The sequence below is a fragment of the Vulpes vulpes genome, chromosome 11, assembly GCF_048418805.1.
Source record: "Vulpes vulpes isolate BD-2025 chromosome 11, VulVul3, whole genome shotgun sequence".
Lineage (NCBI taxonomy): Eukaryota > Metazoa > Chordata > Mammalia > Carnivora > Canidae > Vulpes > Vulpes vulpes.
Window position 1 is genome coordinate 89,251,143 of NC_132790.1, and position 20,796 is coordinate 89,271,938.

The 20,796-nt window shown below is 33.6% G+C and overlaps 1 protein-coding gene across 6 annotated transcripts in view; it reads left to right on the top strand.

Annotated features, from left to right (window-relative positions):
- U2SURP (U2 snRNP associated SURP domain containing) overlaps positions 1-13,674 on the top strand; it is a 49,615-nt gene extending 35,941 nt beyond the window's left edge. For all 6 annotated transcript variants that reach the window (XM_026018587.2, XM_026018586.2, XM_072727069.1 and 3 more), the window contains 7 exons: positions 118-213; positions 890-956; positions 5,197-5,356; positions 8,102-8,212; positions 10,506-10,624; positions 11,837-12,013; positions 13,125-13,674. In XM_026018587.2, coding sequence (XP_025874372.2) covers positions 118-213; positions 890-956; positions 5,197-5,356; positions 8,102-8,212; positions 10,506-10,624; positions 11,837-12,013; positions 13,125-13,263 — 869 coding nt within the window. In that variant the 3' untranslated portion in view covers positions 13,264-13,674. The remainder of the gene's footprint in view (positions 1-117; positions 214-889; positions 957-5,196; positions 5,357-8,101; positions 8,213-10,505; positions 10,625-11,836; positions 12,014-13,124) is intronic.
- The last annotated feature ends 7,122 nt before the right edge of the window (positions 13,675-20,796 follow it).

Sequence of the window (20,796 nt, forward strand, 5' to 3'; positions counted from 1 at the left end):
TTATTAGTCCATGTGTGGCCTTATTTTATTTTACTTTTTATAATATAGTGAAATACACATGGACTACTAAAGTCATCCCCTAGTAGTCAGGGCTAATGGCTTATCTTTCCTTAATAGTGGATGCAGCTGAGGACTCAAAGAAGAATGAGCCTATATTTAAAGTTGCCCCATCAAAGTGGGAAGCTGTAGATGAATCTGAATTGGAAGCACAGGGTGAGTAAAAGTACAATAAATATTAAGATTTTAAAAATTGAATATTTAAAATTAATCAGTGTGTGTTTTCTTTTTGTATTTTAGAACATTTTAATCTTAGGACCCAGAGTTACCATATTTTGTCTAGTGGCTAAGTATTCATTATAGTTGCTCTTATAGTTTTCATAGATCTTTCGGTTTGGATGCTTTGAGAGTAATCAGATAAATCACTAAAACCTTTTGGATTAAGGCAATTTAATAGAAAATGTAGATGGGGAAGGTATACCTATTTGGAAATCTGCTTAGAGGTCAGTTTTGGAGAAACCAGACTTTGATCCTCCTGTGATGCTTGACTTGCTAGATGCAGTTTAGACCTGCCTTTCCTACTTTAGGACATGTGTCCTTAGTGTTTATAATCTGTCGTTGTTAATATTTGTAGATTCTAATTAAATAAGTCTTACCATCCACTACAGAAATAAGAATGATAACATTACTTTCACTTCATGAATTTGAATAAAATTATAGGAGTAAGGAAAGAAATAAATTCAGTACAGAGAAATGGCTTTTCAAAGAATAGATAATTGTGGATAACTTCAGTAATATAGACTTTGAATTCTAAAGCTGGGCTTCTATGTTACTGCAAAAATGCTAATTTACCTTATGGAATTACATCCTTTTTTTTTTTTCTTTCGTTCAGCTGTAACAACTTCTAAATGGGAGTTATTTGACCAGCATGAAGAATCAGAAGAAGAAGAAAATCAAAAGTAAGAATCTAAGTTTCGAATATACTTAGTTTCTTATTCCATATATGCTCCCTTTTTCATTAGGTATACTTGAAATAATAGTGAAGAGGAAAATTTCACTCTTAAAAAAACTTGAGGGGATCATTTTTAGTTCGTCATTGTTTATCCAATGAATAAAGAGCTTTTGGTTTCTGGTCTTGATGGATCTGGTTTCTCTTTGCTTCTGAGTTGATTTTTCTATGCTAGGTGTATATAGTCTCACAGGGTAGTTACTAATGGTCAACTGCATTTATTTCAGATCTTTGTTAACAAGTATTGTTTGGCTCTGCAAAAAGTGATTTTTTAAATGTGAATGGGAAAGTTATGCACTTTTTATTTGGATTGTACTTTGCTAAGGAAAACATTGCATTATGGCCATTCTGTCATTTAAATATAAACATCTCAGAAGAACTAAATAATATAACTAAAGAATAAATAAAAGGAAAAAAAAAGCTTTAACATAACATAATTATAATTTTGAATTTTGCTCTTTGATAATCACCCCAAGATTATTGTTTCTTTTTTAAGATTTTATTTATTTATTTATTTATTTATTTATTTATTTATTTATTTATTTATTTGAGAGAGTGAGAGAGAGCATGAGTAGAAGGAGAGGGAGAAGCAGACTTCCCACTGAAGAGGGAGCCCAATGTGGGGCTTGATCCCAGGACCTTGGGATCATGACCTGAGCCGAAGGCAGATGCTTACCTGCTTAACCGAGTGAACCACCCAGGTGCCCCCTACCTTACCCCAAGATTGTTTTTGCATTAACATTGAATGTGATTATAGGAATACTGCTCCTGGTTTCTCCTGGCAAGTTTGTATTGGTAGATTTTAGGTAGAACTTGATACTGCTTTAAATCATTGCAGGGAACTTAATTTTATTAAATGGGAGAACAGATGAGTTCAGGAACACAAAGCAGAGGTTTCTGCTTTAAGAAAAAAAAACAAAACTTTTTTTTTATGGTTCTCAAATGGGAAAATGAACAAAGGAAAGTTTCTTTTAAGTCACATTTGTATGGGACTTACGGATTCAGAAAATGGGTATTAGTAGCATTTAGATTGCTAAGGGAATGTGATTGATTGATCAGCATATGTGGGAGCACAATTTGATATGCAGAGGAAACTTGGCAGCAGTGATGTTTTCTAGAAACATTGGGATGGTCAGAACAAGTCAGCAATGATTATGACAAAATACTTGCAAAATGTAGATGTGGTTTGCTGGTGAAAATACTTCTCTATGGGTGTTTAGGAGTACAGGAATTGAGACAATCGAGTTTGCTTTAAAACAGTGCTTTAACCTTTTTTAATCTCTACAATATCATTATTAACATCTCTCACCATTGTAGCATCACTGGCTTAAAATAATTATGTGCATTTATGAGATAATTATTTAATTTAAGGGGAAAGAAGGGTAGAGAAGGCCATTGCAGAACTTAGATATTTCTTCAGTTGGTTTTGTTTCTAAAGGTATTAACTTTTTTTGTATGAAGTAGGTATTTATGTTAATGTTTGGAATGTGACTGTATTTTAGTGTTGACAGAATAATCATGTTTATACAGTGAGGCCTGGATCACTGGAAATATAATTTTTATTTTTGATTTTTCTTAAGAGTTCCAAATAAATCATGATAACATAAAAATAACTTTATAAAAGTACAAAAGCAAGGAAAAGATATATTTTCTCATGTAGAACTTTCTGGTCCTTGAAAATTTTTTATGCCTTACTACTGTCCTCTAGTGGCTGAATCCAAAATGCCATTTTGAAACTAGTAATTCTTTTTTTATGGCAGAAAGGGAATTTAAAAAATATAGCCCTACTATTATTTTGTAGAAAACTTCCAGATACTAATTTAATTTCATTTATAGTGAATATTGTATGGTTTTATAGACTTGAATTTCCATTTCCTTAAAAGACTAAGATGAAGCTGTGATGAGATCTGAACCTAGAACTGGTAACTAAGAGCTAAAGTCAAAACCAATTAGAACAGACTGCTTGGGCCCTGAAAAATTAAAATAGCAATTGTAAAATGAATATGTATTTTAGATTATCAAGTGTAGCTCACTTTAAAAGTAAATATGGTTAATGATTCGTGTCTTGCCATCTAGATTTTTTCTCTGTATATGGAAAACATGTATTCTCTATTTTAAACATAAATTGTATAATACTGCACATACTATTCTAAGACTCCATTTTTCACTTAAATGTCATGGGCATTATTCTGTGTCAATCCGTAGTTAATCTCTTCTATATTTATCTGTAGTTGAAAGCATTCAGGAAAGTGTACAAAGATGTTAATTAAGGAATATTTGAATTTGAAAAAAATTTTTGAAAAATTATAAATAACAAGCTGGAATTGGTTAATTCATTTCCATTGCATAGATACCACAATTTAATTAATTATGTTTTATCCTTTTTGAGTGACTCTCTCCAGAATAATCCTCCAGCAAACCTCTGTATTTATACATACACATGCATATAGTTTAACCATTTAAAAACGTCTGAAACACTTGTTAAAAATTTATGCACCATAAAAGACAATTGTGATTAAAAAAATTAACTAAAAACTGCATTTAGGAAGTTTCTGATAAATTAGAAGTGTTATAAAATATTTACTTCTAAAAAGAATATAGTTTTTAAAAGTGATTTGCTTTTACTGTTTTCTTCTTTAAGCATTGTGTAGTAGGTTGTACCTTTATGTGGTACTAATGATTTGTGGGGCTCTGAGAGTATAAAGTTTGTAAAGCATTTTAGAAATGTTCTGGAAAGCATTTTAGAAAATGTTACCTTTGGGTAAGAAATTACAAAGCTAGTAGCATAGTCTTCTCTTAGTACCATGTTTCTGATTCTGAATTGCAACACTTTTTATCTGCCTTGCTTAAAATTTTCTCATCAGTGTGTGAGTTCTTTTATCAGTCTCTCAAATAATTAATATTTTGGAAAGAATTTCTTTATAATTACTTTTACATTATTATGAATAATTTTAAATATGTACTGAAAGGATTCCTACTTTGGCAGAATGTGTTTAGTACCCAAATATCAACAAATAAGGTTCATATATTAAAGGGAAAATGGCATGTTTTCTAGGCTGTGCCAGTAATGTTAATGTCACAATATTATTTGTAAAAGGAATTTTGTTTGCATATACATGAATATTCTGAATTTATGTGTGAATGACTTGTTTTGCACAGATTTGACACATGTACACACCAAAGCCCTGTACCAGAGCATACAACTTTTTTTTTTAAAAGATTTTATTTATTTATTCATGAGAGATTGAGAGAGAGAGAGAGAAAGAGAGGCAGAGAAACAGGCAGAGGGAGAAGCAGGCTCCATGCAGGGAGCCCGACGTGGGACTCAATCCTGGGACTCCAGGATCACGCCCTGGGCTGAAGGCAGGCACTAAACCGTTGAGCCACCCAGGGATCCCACAACTTTTTTTTTTGTTTTTTTTTTTTTGAGTGTCTTCATTTATGTTTCAGGAACATTTTTTCAGTCCTAGTCTAGCAATGAAGACCACCAACTTTGCACACAGTTGCTTGCCCATTTCTACTATATAGCTTCTGGAGGGATAGCAGATTTTTTCTTCTTTGTATCCTTACTCATGGTAATCACTTAGTTTTTCATTTTCTTCTTATCTGATGTCCAACCAGTACAATTTTCAGAATCAACTCTGTTATGAGTACTAATGTATGATAATATTTAAAATTTGTACATTGCTTTATTCCTGGGGTTATGTGCTAATTAGATAAGGTCTTTACATGCTACCTTGTTTCATAGTTAACTGTATGACCCAAACTCATGTATTTTCTAGTGTGTGGCTCTGCTGAAGAAAGAGTAATAAATATGTTTGGCTTTTTTAATGATAAACTTCCTGAAATTGAACTGGAAAAGTTCAATTGTCTAATATTCGTTTCACTTAACCCTGTAAGGAAAGTTTGTTGCTGAATGAAAGGCACACAGATAACATCAACATACACAGAATTCTTTTAAGTGATTATGTTGAAGTTCAGACTTTTTAGTGGAAGAAACATAAGAGTTTTACAAAAATTGCTTGTTATTTGGTAAAATATTTTATAGAAATGTTTTAGTGATGAATTGGACTCATCTGTTTTGTTAATATTATTTATGGTCTAAGGCAGTAAAATATAAAAAAGCCAGACTGTAAAATGTAACATTCTTTTCTGCCTTGACATACGATATATTCTGCTTATTTCCAAAGTCAAGAAGAAGAAAGTGAAGATGAAGAAGATACTCAAAGTTCCAAATCAGAAGAACATCATTTGTACTCTAACCCAATCAAAGAAGAAATGACTGAGTCCAAGTTTTCTAAGTACTCTGAAATGAGCGAGGAAAAACGAGCTAAACTTCGTGAAATTGAGGTTAGTATTGTAGTGAAGTTGAAACTATACTTCACTGGTCTTCTATCACTTTTCCACTGACCTAAGTTCCCCTCTTGGCATCATTCCTTTGCATGCTGTGTTCTCTCTGCCTAGAAATCTTTATACCAGCTGACTTCTAATAGGCATCCCTTCTCTCCTGCTATCCTTCTTTTACACTTCTGCATTTGCTTATCTCTTTTTACTTTCTCTTGTGATTTTACATGTATTGTGGCTTGTGTTTTATTTCTCTGTTCTTAGCTTGCTTGTTTAATGTCTTCTTCCCTACTAGGCTGTGATTTACAGGAGGAAAGGGCCATGTTTGTTGTCTGTTCATCATCATTAATACAGTATCTGGCACATAGGAGATCCTCTGAAGATACTAATTCTTCTAACGAATAGATTACATTTGGCATTATGAAGTCCCATTACATTTGAGTGTACATAGTATGTAACAAGGAAAAGTAAGATATTTTCTGGCACATTCAAGTTATGTGTACATTTTATGACAGTGGGTCCATTTTAAGTGCCTGCATCCTTTTGTGATGGGGAGAGTGAGCATTAAGTGGGACTTAACAGTAAGAAGGGGAAAAACTTACGGGAATGAGTCCAAACTATCTCAAGCAGATTTTTCCCTCCCTCAATCCCCTCTTCTTTTTCAGTGCCTTTTTTTTATTACCAAAAATAGACATATCAGGAAAGGCTGTTGTAATGGGAACCTTCCTCATTCCTTGCCCCAAGGAGAAACATTCCTGATAAATGTTGGTATAGCTAGCAGTCAGCCAGTCTCAAAAGTGTATATGAGAGTGTATTTTAGGTCTTTATCTGTTAATTTAATTAACAGTATTTTGCATGCCTACTATGTGTCAGGATTCTTCCTCTTACTACTTTATAATATCTACCATAGTAGTTACCATTTTTCCAGTTCTCTAATCACTGTTGCGCTGTTACAGGTTTTTGCCCAACTCTTTCTTGGATATCACCAAGCCAGAATGTTAACAGGGAAAGTATTTTTTTTCTTTTAAGATTTTATTTATTCATGAGAGACATGGAGAGAGAGAGAGGAGAGAGAGAGAGAGGCAGAGACATAGGCAGAGGGAGAAGCAAGCTTCCTTCAGGGAGCCCAATGCGGGACTCAATCCCAGGACCCCCGGGATCACACCCTGAGCCAAAGGCAGATGCTCAACTGCTGAGCCACCCAGGCGTTTCTAAAAATATTTTCTTGATAATGAAGTTACCCCTTTTAAATGCCAAAACAGACTGTTGGATAGTTTTTAAATGTTATGTTTCCTTATTGGCTTAGCGAGAAGAAAACCACATAATTTGGCTTTTTGGTAACTTGGATGGTTTTTGTGAACATTATTATTTCCACACTGTATCTATATATGTGAGAGAGAGAGAGATACGCATCTACATACACACATTTCCATACTTCCTGTGCTCCTTAATAATCTGGCCTCTCCATTGTTACTCAGTGCTTGTTTCTCCTGTTCTTTTAGTGCCTACCTCTCACAACTTACTACCCTTTTGAGATTTAGATGGTGAACCAAATCCCTAATTTTCAAACCTAGGTCTTGGTTTCATTTTGAAAAAAAAAAATTTTTTTTAAGATTTTGTGTATTTTTTTGAAAGAGAATGAGCAGGGAGAGCAGCAGAGAGAGAGGGTAAAGCAGGCTCCCAGCTGAGCAGGGATATGCAGGGCTCGATCCTAGGGTCCTGGGATCATGACCTGAGCTTAGGTAGACGCTTAACCAGCTGAGCTACCCAGGCACCCCTTGGCTTCATTTTAGAGTTACCTAATTCTTCTCCATTGTTTACTCTGAGATTTAGTTGTGTGGAATAAAGATTCACTACTGGTGGCAAATTTGAACTAGAACTCAGGGCTCATGTGATTCATTCCTGTGCTCTTTCTGCCCCTATATTTGATCCAGGATCCATGTGCTCTCCACCTCCACCTCCAGCATCCTCTAAGTTCTTGTTCTTAGTCCTTCTATGTCCTTCCTTAGTTCAATAAGGAATATATATATATGTGTGTGTGTGTGTGTGTGTGTGTGTGTGTGTGTGTATACATATATATATAAAGTCATTGTTACAATGTTTGTTGTCATATTACTGTATATTATTACAGCATATTATATACTGTAGTTTTTCTTTTGAAAGCTCTTTTATAAATATATTGTAATAAAGATGTCTGTAGTTGAACATTGATTGCCCTGTATTATAAACAGTGAAACCTTTAAACTCTGCAGCTCTGTATTTGGTCCTACGTGAACTGTAAAGAATGCTGCTTTAAAAAAATATTTATCTTCTTGTGTTCTGCCTGCTGTCCTGTTTTGTTGGAGGTGTGCTTGCATTTAGCAGCCTTGCCTTTCACATTTGGGGAGCCATATAGCAAATTCATTATCATTGTGTTGAGATAATAAGTAGGTTCTTAAGGGCATGAGCTACAGTTCGTGGGTTTTTGAGTCATCTCATGTGACTGTGCAGATAGCATGTAGGCCCATGTCTGATCACTTGGATTCTGCATAGTTGGGCTCATCTAGCAAGTGGCCCTCCCATGAGGGAGCTTTATGTTGACTGAGTCCTAATCAGTTACTGCTTTGCTGTGTTTATAATTTTCTTTTTTAAAACACTTATTTCAAAGAAAAAAAATTTTTTTTTTGAAAAAAATTTTTTTAAAGGACCAAAGCACTGCTTGAAAAGCTACAGTGATGAAAATATTTATTTTTAAAATGTCTTATTTCACAGCTTAAAGTTATGAAGTTTCAGGATGAATTGGAATCTGGAAAAAGACCCAAAAAACCAGGCCAGAGCTTTCAGGAGCAAGTAGAACACTACAGAGATAAACTTCTTCAACGAGTAAGGAATAATAATGCATTTTCCAAAGATATTTGTTTGACTACCTACAATATTGGTATATTGGTATACTTAAGGAAAAGTATATCTCATTACATCCTTTGATGTGTAAAATGCTGAATACTGGTAGACAATTAGGAACATTTGAAATTTGATATTTTACTATTATTCCAACTTGGAAAAGGGTCTTAGAGCAACAGCACGCAGTTTTATTCTGGATATACTACCTGAGGACTAGAAAATCTGCTAAAAGCATGCTTTCAGAATTAAAAGGCCTGATATGAAGCATCAGCATTTGTTGTGATGGTAAAACACCAGCAGCCTTCAGAAGTGGCACAAAGACAAAGATGGAGTTAATTTAGGAAGCTCTATTAGGACTCCTTTTCCATTGTTTCTGAAGAAGGACACCAAGTGGTAGAAATACCTCATCAGTGAATTTTAAGCCTCGTATTCTTTATGCATAAAAAACATGTAGCGATATACAGAGAATTTTAAAACAAGGAAGCCCACATATTAATTGTTGGAAGAATCCAGGAATTTCATTGTGACTGCTCTTAATTTTTATCTGTATCTTGACTGTCATTACAAAGAAAACTACATAGAGAAAAAGAGAAAGAACAACAAGCTAGAACAGAACTTAGAATCACTAAAGCTATTAACAGCGAACTGGTGATGGGAGCAGTATGGTAAAAGACCTTTAGCGCAGCACAGCGCCATTCCTGGTGCAGCCCTTTGTTGTGTACTCCTAGACAAGGCACTGAGCCTGTATTTCACTGTGAAACTAAGTTGATAGTCTCAATTTTGCAGGAGTGTGAGATAATAGCTACTATTACTCTTTTATTGGATTAAATTGTTTAAAATATTTCACATATTTTAACTAGTTTAATTCCTATAAATTTATTAAACAGGAAAATATATCCAGATCACTAGAGGAAGACAGTGTCCTCTATATTACTCTTTAATTCTGTACTCTGTGTTTTATTTCACAAAAAGAAAATGAGATTTTTTAAAAGATCTGTACTCCATGAGTCCCTTTGGAATTGGTGGCAGGTATTTGATCTGCATGGAAGACTACACCTTGAGATACTTACTGATCCTGATGGTGGTAATGCATGTATTATCATTTTAATCTCTTTGCATTCCACAATTGTAACTGGAGAGGAGGATGTGTTTCTTGAAGGTATATACCAGAGGTCAGCAGACTCATCACCACACAGGCCATCACCTCATTTTAAATGAGCTTAATGGAACACAGCCATGCCCCTTCACTTATGTATTATCGATAGTGGCTTTTGGCCTATTGTGACAGGTGAATCTTGGAACAGACTGAATGTGGTCCACAGAGCAGAAAATATTTACTGTATAGTTCTTAACAAAAAATATTTGCAGTTTCTGGGATAGGCTTTTTATCAGCTACCAGATAGCTTTCTTGATGCATACAAATCTTAGAGAAATTAAATTCCTGTTAATGAAGAACTAAGTTGGCTTTGTGAGTTCATTTGCTGTAGCTACTCCCTTAATTATATTATTAACAAATAATTTCAAGTGAGGAGTGGCAGTTGTAGCAGTGGGAGTAGGCAGGTAGGTCATCTTTCTGGTTTATATAATTGTATAATCATGTGGTCAGTACTTTTATAAATTAGGATTTAAAATTTCCAGTAAAAATGGTAGTTGTTACTAATAAGATCTTCTCATGGATGATTAATGTGGCTATTTTTCCTATTCAGTCTATTGCTTTGGAGAGAACTCTCTTTTGATTAAATCAGCGTGCTATAGAATCGCTCCTTACTGACTGTTCTATTGTAGTCTAAGATAGAAAGGCCAATGTATTGTTGGCTTTTTCGTTTTTTCTTTTGTTATTTTAGTGGAAGGACAGAGTTAGTAATTAAGAGCCCTGGCCCTACAGCTTGGACTCAAATCCTGACTACACCGTCCAGTGTGACTATGAACATGGTACTTAATCTTCCTGAGTCTCATTTTTCATCTCTTGAATGAGGATAATAGTAATATTTCTAAAGATGTTTTGAAGTATTACATGAAATGGTATATAGAAAATTGTTTAGTAATTATTTGGTCTATGATAGGGATTCAACAACTGTTTAGCTGCTGTCACTGGTATTATCACTCAGTATAAGTAGAAGAAATAACTAGTTTTCCTGGAAGAGTAGGTATTTTTAAAACAATGTTATTATACCTTTAGTAGTGATTTAAAAAGTAGTTAAAATACTCTTGCATAAATGAGATTAGCCCAGATTGGTATTTTTTTAATGACTAATTATTCTTCTTTAAAAAACAGGAGAAAGAGAAAGAATTAGAAAGAGAACGAGAAAGGGATAAAAAGGATAAAGAAAAATTGGAATCTCGATCCAAAGACAAGAAAGAAAAAGATGAATGTACTCCAACAAGGAAAGAAAGGTATACATTTCTCATTTAATACTTACACTGCTTTCAAGTTTTGGAATGATGTTTAATTTTGCAATCTTTTCATCCCTGATGCCAACAAACTGGAAAAGTATTTTTTCATGATAAACATGTTTGGCTCCTGCCTGTAAGAGGTGGAATTAACTGAGAAATGGGACAGTTAGTTGGCACTTTGTTAATTGGGACATCATCCCATTACATGGTTCGTATGGTACCTTAGCCTTAGTTAAGTGCAAGAATTCAGTTACCATATTAGATATCAAACCTTAGGTTTAAATAACTAAACAGGCTTGCTACATCTTCCTTGTTGCTCCAGTATAAGCTTTTCTTCTGTGCTGAGGCTGCTGCCTTTGTAACCTTGAGTCTCCCAATCCTGTCTAAAAGCAGTTTGTGTACATAAGCCATAGGGACTCGCTCCTCACTTTAAGTCTTCATTCTAATCAAAATCGTTTCTCTTTTAGTTTTTATTTTCACATTTCCTAAATATCTCATTTAATAGAATTGCTTTAGTTAACTGAGATTTTCCTAATAACCAAGTGAATGCAAATAAATAAATTCTGGCTTAGTTACTCTACAGGTAATTACAAATAACATAGGTATACTAATTGGTTAAATGCTAAAGTTACCACTTGTTTGTTTTTTATATTTATTATTTTGTTATACTGTGAGATTTATAGAAAAGTTGCAAGGATAGTATAAATCCCAGATATCCTTCACCCACATTCTTCAAATGTTGAAATATTTCTACTTCTGCTTAATTTTACCCCCTTCTTTTTCCCTCCTCCCAACCATTTAAGAGTAACTTGCCAAATGATGCGCTGTTTTCTTATATAACCACAATAAAAGTTACAGATTGGAGGGTTAACCTTAAGAAAACACTGTTATCTAACCAGAGACCTTAATGAAATTTTATCCATTGTCCCAATCTTATAGCTAAAGAATATCCAATTAGTTGAATCCAGTTTTTGTTTTGGTCAACCTATCTTTAAGACTTTTTTGTTCTTTATAAAGGGCTTTGAATGTTGTTGTATATAACATTAACAAGGCTAATGAATGTTGTTGGATATAACATTAATAACATTAACAAGGTTAGTGAAAATAAAGTTAGTGTAAACTGATAGGAATTAATAGCTAATTTAGTAAAAGGAAAATGAATACCTGATCCTTTGCTCACTTATGGAATATTTTGGGGGCTTTGTTCCATAGGAAGAGGCGACACAGCACATCCCCTAGCCCATCTCGCAGTAGCAGTGGTAGACGAGTGAAATCCCCTTCACCCAAATCGGAGCGATCAGAGCGTTCAGAAAGATCTCATAAAGAGAGCTCACGGTCCAGGTCATCTCACAAAGATTCTCCTAGAGATGTTAGCAAAAAGGCCAAAAGGTAAATGCAAGTTATTTTTTTGTAATATTTCAAATGCCAGTTTCCTTGTCATTCTACCAGTTTTTGAAAATAATTTGGCTGGCAGCCATTTTTTAAGGGCTTTAGAAAACCAGAGAAGTATACTTTCATTTTAGATTATTCCTTCCCACCTCCCTACCCTAGTCTTCTCATGACTAAAGCACAAGAAGGCTTCCAACAAGTAAAGACCAGCCAAGAATTTTAAACATTATATCCAGTGTTTTATGTGGACTAGATATAGCTGCTTTTACTTTTCATTCTGTTCTTCAGTTTCTATAGAATATTCTTTGATTTTTGTCAAGGCTGAGAGAAAGATAACGTTACTCTCTTCCTCCTGCCCCTGCATCTTATTAGCAGGTTCTTGGGTAGAGACTTGTGGAAATAAATAACATTCTTCAGTGGGTAATTTAGTGTTATATACTTTTTTCCTTATAGTTCCAGAAAAATGGTTAAGAAATGTTTTATTCATTTGGTGTTATATAGTGGAATTTTCCTGAGAACTAAAACTGCTTTGTATCCTAAAAATTTATTTTTGTGAGCATTTCTAATAAAATTTTTATAAAATAAATTTTTCCTTTTCTTATGGCACTTGTTTTGGTAATGTTCATGAGCTGTACTTACAGAATTATGGTATCTTAAATGATTGCCTTGAATGATATGCAATACTCGGTATTTTTTCCTTCAAGATAGGCTGCAATGCTGCTGTGTTTTAAAAATGTTGTGAATGATCTTAGATGCCATTTTGAACTTTATCTTGTAGATTTAGAGGTTCAGACTTTGGGGCATATTGGTAACCTGCGGAGCTTATTAAAAATGCAAATGCCGAGTCCTTACCTCTTGGGATTTTGATTAAATAGAGCAGTGGTAGGTCTCAGGAATCTGTCTTTTTAAGCAAGCACACTAATAATAATTGATGCAGTGCACAGGTGGTACAAAATTGTGTGTGTGTAAAGTAGGCAAAGTATAAATTCAGAAAGTTTACAACCTTTTTTATTTCTGACTTTCATTGCGCTCTCTTAAAGATCATTTTAGATAATTAAAGGATAGTCCATTTTGATTATATGACTTTGATAAATTGATTTTGTTTCCTCAGATCACCATCTGGCTCGAGGACACCTAAAAGGTCTAGGCGATCACGGTCTAGATCCCCTAAAAAGTCAGGGAAGAAATCCAGATCCCAGTCCCGATCTCCACACAGGTCTCATAAAAAGTCAAAGAAAAACAAACACTGACATAAATTTTTAAGATGCTGTCAGTTATTGGAAATGCAGTTTTGTTTTGTGCCTGAATGGTCTGTTTTTTTTTTTTTTTTTTAAAAAAAACAACAAAAAATCAAATGAAAGAGCATTCCTGGATTTTTTGTTTATTTGTTTGTGAATGCATGTGTAAACTCATGAGTAACTGCATCTGTAGACCTGTCATTGTTTTATATTGTATAAATTACTTTCGTTGTGGCTGTTTCTCAAGATGAAATTTTTATTGTGCTAATGAATTTCATCAGAAATGTGTATAATGGATCTGCTGGCAGTAGTAGTATTTTGTTTTAGGATGTTGTGACTTAGCAAAAATAATACAGATGTCTTCCCCCCTTTTGTAGCTTTGACAATTTGAATTAGATTTCAAATAAAATCTGAACAGAAAACTATAATGTTGTTTTTTTGCCCTATTGGTGACATCAAGTCCCTTAAAGTCCTACTAAGTGAGTTTAGCACTTCTGTTGTGTTTCTTATACTTAATGCACTTTATAAGCTCCATTGTTCAAGTAGCTAAAGTTTTATATTTACCAAGATGACTATCAAAATTAAGGGACCTGAGACTCCTATTAGGTAGGGTTGCCAACCAACTTTTTCAATGAGGTTATCTTGGGTAATAGTAGTACCCAGAGATCAAAAGACTAGGGAAAGGTGTCATGGTCTTTTTTGTTAATGGAATGCCTGGCTAAAATATTTTTTCTTTCATCAAAGAAGCAATATGATTTCAGTATACTCAGCCTATGTCCTGAGCAACTACTTATTTTTAGGGAAAAATTTAATCTCCATCTTTTGATTTCATCTTGTATCATGAAAGAAGTTTATTTATAAAATAAATTTTCTAACAAGAGTTGGCCATAGAAATTTTTTATATGATAATTGCCCTTTTATAGCTCTTGGTAGGTTATCTTTCAAACACTGGTATCAGTATATTTCTACAAAGTTCTGTTTAAAGCACCTTAGTTTTTTGTTTTTTCAAGAATTGAGTTTTAGGTTTAGTTTAAGTAAAGCTTAAAAGTAAAAATAGCTTTCAGGAAACTTAACATCTAATGGTTTGTAAATTCAAGGTGCAAAAAGTTGATTTAAACAATTTGCAGAGTTAAAATCTGTTTTATAATGGGAATAAAATTGCTACAGTGTGAGGAAGAAATAAGAAAACTTGTATAATGTTGATCATAATATTGCTATCAATATAATGTTATAAAGGGTTATGTAGACTTGAACTGATATTACTACTATTTGTGAATCTTTCAGTTTTTCTAGACACTTTATGCTGTGGTTTGATGTCCCTCCTTCATCCCCACCCCCTTAATAGAGAAAGTAGAAAACCATTATAATAAGGGATTGTTTTGAGTAACCTTTTTAAAACTATATTTTCATGTAATTTTACTTGATGTTGCCTAGTTACAAAATTACGCTGTACCAATGATTTGGGGAGAAGGTTTATTACCTGATCAGTGAGGCGTGCTATTTCCAAATTGGGGAAAACCTACAGCAGCTTTACAAATGAGCCAATCAGATTATTTGACTTAATAGTTCTTATCAACATGCAATAATGCTTGAAAGTTATTCCCTTATTGTTCACTCTTGTTTGACCATAATGTTAGGGAATGTTAATTCCTAAATGTTGCTCAGAATAATTAATTAAACATGAACACTTGGTGCTGGTTTTTAAAAACCTACAGATACAGCCATTTTTAAAGTAACATGCTTTTTTTCCCTCTGTTCATTGCCTGGAGGGAGGGGAATTTTATATATTACCTTTCTGTGCAAAAATAATGTTGAGTTGCTAGTGATTTGGGCATTCCATCATTAGTTGGTATCTAGTATAGCTTAGAAATAATTGATCAGGTAATGTTTTTTTTTTCCAGTCAGGTTACAAGGAATGCTTATTTCTCTCTCTTTAAGTTAAAAAAAAATATATATATATATATATATATATCCTGGAGAAGGAGGGGTGAGTAGAAATTGTTAGGTCAGTTTTGGGTGCTTATTTGTATTTTTGCTACTGTAATGGAATTTAGCAGTTCTTTTAATTTGGATCCAGATACAACAAATATCTTACAGAGGAAAAGACTGGCTTCCTTTTGGGGAGGTGGGTGGGGATTGCTTAGGCTTGATAGAGTATATAGTCTCTAAAGTTTGCTAATGTGTGTTTTAGATTATATTGGATTTTTTTCTGGAATTGCAAATGGCATTGTTGCATAGGTTATTTCCAGTCTTAGTGAGAAAATATGTAGAGTAGGTCTGTTTAGTTCTTCATGGATTCTATGAAAGTTTAACAGGATGAGAAATTGGTGAATTCTAAGGTGGGAGATACTTTACCATTTTTTAAAAATAGCATATTATTCATCTGTTTTGCATCTAAAGAACACTCTTCATTAGATAGCAGAATTTCTACAAGTTGACTAAGATTTTTGTAGGGTAACTTCCTAGTTAGGGGAAATACCATGTTCCAGCTCTGTAATAGATGGTTATTATGCTCTACCAAGTAAGAAGAAATCCTCTGTTAACCTACTCTTCTTACAAAGGGCGTGGCTTAAACTCTACCCTCTATCCTAAGAAACAGGGATTTCTTACCAGGTTAATACCATTTAGTCTCCTTCTCCTACACTGAGAGAAAGTAAATAAATGGTGGTCTATTTCTTACCAAAGAGAGACCTATGATTGAAAAGGATCATGTTTGTTTATCTTTTCTTTGACATTGTATTTCATTATTACCATTAGTAAGCATATGGACATTTCTAAACTGTAACATGTTGAGAAGTTAGAGATTAAAGAACTAAAACAACAAAAAGTCCTGACCCAAAAGAATGCTTTTATGATGCTCAGATTGTTCTTGGCTTTTCTGCTAAAGTTTGCAGAAATTACTATACACTGACCTAATTTTTCTTTATTGCAGACCATTCCTGTGAGCTAACCCTGAGACTTTTATCCCAATTAAAGAATCTTAGAAGAAATACTTGCTTATGACTTCTGTATTTTCCCCCCAATTTTAATATTCTTGAAAATATTTTTAAGAAGTTCTAATCATGATTTAAATTTATTAGACATTTTCTCACACATTTGCCTTTGTGATCACATAAATTCTGATGTTATATGGCCATGATAATAGCCTATCATTATGATTATTAAAACTGAGAAAAAATAAATCCCTGTATTGCCAAAGTGACGTAAGCTATTCTAATGACCACAACAGTGTGATTTCCTCAACAGAGAAGGTTGTTTTTAAAAATAAATAGTACCGCTTTTCTAAGACTGTGCATTTATGAAATAGCTTTTTTTCTGTTTCCTTTTATACTTTAATGGAAAAGCTAGTTACAGAAAATACAGTTCAGATAGTATTGAAGACACTAGTATAAAAGAATGTGACTGTAAAAACTCACAAAGTGCTTGGTTTCTTTGTATTTCACATGCAGGTTTTAGGCAGATTGTAGGGGGTATTTAATTTGTTACCCTTTTGGCTTTCTTTCCTCCATTTTTGTCATCAACTTCCCAGGACTTAGATATCCACAAATGCAGATCCCAGGGGAAGTGTTGTGATGATAGACTGAAAGGTGGGAATGTGCTGCTGTTCAGAGTGAGCCATGTTCCATTGTTGAAAATTCAATGCCTCAGTGTTTATTCAGTACCACCTCATGGAGCTTCAGTGTAAATGGATTATGTGTATAATTGGTTATTTATATAGTTTTGTAGATCTATAGATTAAATGCCCTCATTCATTTTCATGTAATTGTGCTTGGAGTATTTGTTTTATCCTTTTTACTTCAGCAGGCTCCTGTACGTTATATCTCTGGTGATTTGAAATATCAGGAAAGACAGTTTTTCAGGAATGAGAATAATATAGTTGAACTCAGCTCAGCTGAAATCTTTTGCAGCAAGACAATTTCTTTTGGGTGAACTGATTCCATAATTTAGTTACTCTTGATGTAAGGATTAAGTTTATTGTGGAGCTGCTTTCCAGACTGTCACTTTATAGTTTTTCTACATAAAGATTATATAGTTGCAAAGGTTGTGGAATTTCCCTTTTGTTGTTGTTTTTTGACTTTTAATTACTTTAATAAAAATACGTTGTTTTCATAGCAAACTTTAGCCTGTTCATGTAATTTTTCTTCATGTAGTTTTTCTAATGCAAGTCCAGTAAACCATGTCTGGTTATCAGCAGCTTTCTCTCAAGTGGAATAAGTGATGTGTCACATTTATCAGTTGTAGCTAAAATGTTACATTTTCTATGTTTAAACTCTAATAAAATATTTTCATGATAGATGATTCTCTTGATCAGGAAATTTTATTATTGGTTTCCCCTTTTTTGAAGAGTTATTTTGTTCCACCTTATTTCGTTGGGGAAGATTTCAAACATAAAAAACATAGAATGAACATTCCAAATATCTATCAACCTGCATATATGTATCTCCGAATGTTTTCTTTTTAAAACTGAACATAACCACAATATCATTACCTTAAAAGTAATCCTTTTGTTTCTTTTAAAGTTTTAAAGTTTTTAATTGTGGTAGAATTGTCATACAGAATTTACCATCTTAACCATTTTGGGGTGTATAATCCAGTAGTGTTAAGTGTGTGTTCACATTGTGCAACCAGTCTCCAGAATTTTTCATTTTACAAAATTGAAATTATAACAATATATTTTTTAACAATATTTTTTAAGTATAACAACTCTTCATCTCCTTTCCACCCTGCAACTATTTTACTTTTTATTTCTGGGAGTGACTACTCCAGATAAATACGTGGAATCATACAGTATTTGTCTTTTTGTGACTGGCATAATTCACTTAGCATAATAATGTCCTCAAGGTTTATCCATGTGGTAGCATGTGCATTAGTTCTTTTTTTAAAACCTACTTTTTCTTTAAAGTTTCTCTATTTCCTTACAGAATTTGAAAAGGATTTTCCCAAATGGCACATTAGCATTTTCTATTTTGAGTAAAAACTTCAAAAGAAAACAAAGTAATACCAAGTATATATGCCAACCACTCCACACCACATTCTTTACCATTTTTATCACTTTTTGTGCTGTTCTTTTTAATGGTTAGTATAATTTCATATTTACATTTCATAGCATGGGGTACAAAGTATACTTTCAAAGCAAACTGTGTGATTTTGAAATTGTATTAATGACCATACTCATGCCTTTTTTTTTTTTAGTTTTATTTATTGCCTGCTGAAAATAAAACTTTGGCATTTAATAAACACAGTGTTTGTATTAGATACTCATTTGCCACAAAGAAGAAAAAACCTATTCTCATTTAAGTTATTTTATCAAGAAAACACAGAGCTTCAAACTGTTCAAGGAACTTGCGTTTTGATTTTTAAACAAGATACGGCATGGCCTAGAGTGGAGGAAAAGGAGGAAGAGCTTGGGGCTGTAGAGTCCGCTTTGGACTAGAATACCAGCTCTTCCCTGCCACTAGTTGTGTCATGTTTCAGAATCTAATTTTCTCACATATAAAATGGGGAATAACCTTGGGTGTTTATCCTAAGAGTGAAATCACATGTAAGTCATGACACATGGTTGTCACACAGTGGTATTAAAAATTAACAGTATTTCTGAAAGCTAATGATGGGAACATCTTGTAACTAAAATAAAACGGTAACTCTACAATTCCATAGCACCGTAATAGACTATATAAACTTACATTGGGGATATGTTGGTTTATTGCATATTGAATATCAGTACATATACTGCTGTCCCAGTTGTACGATATGACATTTGTTAATCCCCTTTAAGAAAAAAATTTAAGTTTTAAAAAATACTTCTTAGTTGTCACTTATTATTGTAGAGCTCTGTGATCAAAGTTTCTGAAAGGAAGCCCGTAATATAGGAAAATCCAAGTGTGAACAATTTTAACTATGGTATATGGGGGAAGGAGCATGGAAGATAGTATAAAATGTGATGAAGTACTGGATTTTTTGCCCTAGTTCAGAGAAAAAAAACTATAAGAAATCAAAATTACCTGAAGTGAGCAGCCATGTGGAAATTTTCACAAGGTGAGTGGATAGAGAACAGTATCCTGAGAGAAGACGAAGGAGAGGGTTAGTGATGTGAGTGGACTTGAACTCTTGTGTTTTGTGTATATTTGCGTGTTACAGTTGGTATTTTCAGATTATGCAGGGATAATACATTTAGGGTAATGTACCTAAAAAAGACTGGAGAGCTGAAACTATGGAATTTGAAAAGGAAATTACATTTTAAATTCTGCTCAGAAATAATGGCTTGTAGTAATGGCCTCAGGACATTTGTAAATTTGGAGTTCTTGCAACTGCACAAACATGAATCTGGAAGAGCAAAACTGATTCAAAACACTATTTGGTCTTCCATAAAGCTGAAACATTGAAATTGAAAAGAATAAGCACCTCACTATACATTGGCTACCTTTGCAGCTAAATAGCCCTATTACATTGAAGTGCTATTAGATGATTTTTCTATGTTACAGTGTATTTTGTTTTATTGCATTGCAATAGCTATTAGGTGTGAGCAGTTGGTTAAGAGCATTCAGGAGAATGTGTATTGGATGGTTTTTGGCCATGCTAACATTTTATTAAAGCATCTGTCAAACTGTCCATTTACTTCTGGAAAAGTAAACTTTGGTTCTAATATATAGGCCTCCCTCACAGAGTGTCGTGAGGTATCAAAACTCAAACGGTGTTCTAAGTCGATTTTTAATCTTTATATTCTCCCATCACATTTGGCTAATGTGAATTTCAACTCTCAAATCACATATTATGTGTACCGTTGGGTGCTATTTTATAGGGTGCTTATCTACAACTTCTGATATATCCCATCTTATTTTAAAAATATGTCCTCCCCAGAAAAATCTGTAGCATGTCCAACTCTGTGCCAAATACTATATATGTGTAGGTGCCACCCGGCAGAAATATCACTCATCAAGTGCTTAAGAGGCACCAACCTCTAAAAATACTGGTTTAATTCTGGATTGATTGCCCTAAAAGCATGCTTTGGTTTACTTAAATAGCAGGTGTACGTTAAGTCTTTAAGCAAGGAATGATCTGTTTATCTGTTTTCCTGACTCACATGGAAATTGTCAAACCCCCTCAGAATATTCTTTATTTGCATGTATTTTGTAATTAAACCTAGTGTATTCTTTGCCTATTACATAATAAAACTATGACTAAACGTATGAAGAATGAGAGAAAGGTTTGGTGCTGAGAAAGAATTACTCTGCCTACTGTGTATTTCAGAGCTTATAATACTGTTTGTGATAAGGTGCAGAATTCAACTATCTAGATTTGTTTAGTATTCTAGAACAGCTTATCTTATATTCTTCATGATTAATAATGGTACATACACTGATAATTATCCTATCCAGTGAAGAGTTTAAATGATTCTCTTCAAGTGCCATAGCCTATCACAGTGGAATTCAAAGTACTTAGCTACACAGATCACCACCTCCTCATAGCTTTCTTTGTACCTCCTCTGTCCTTATATAACTTGGGTTATTGGAAAAAAGCCTTCAAGTTATTTTTAGTGCTTGAGTA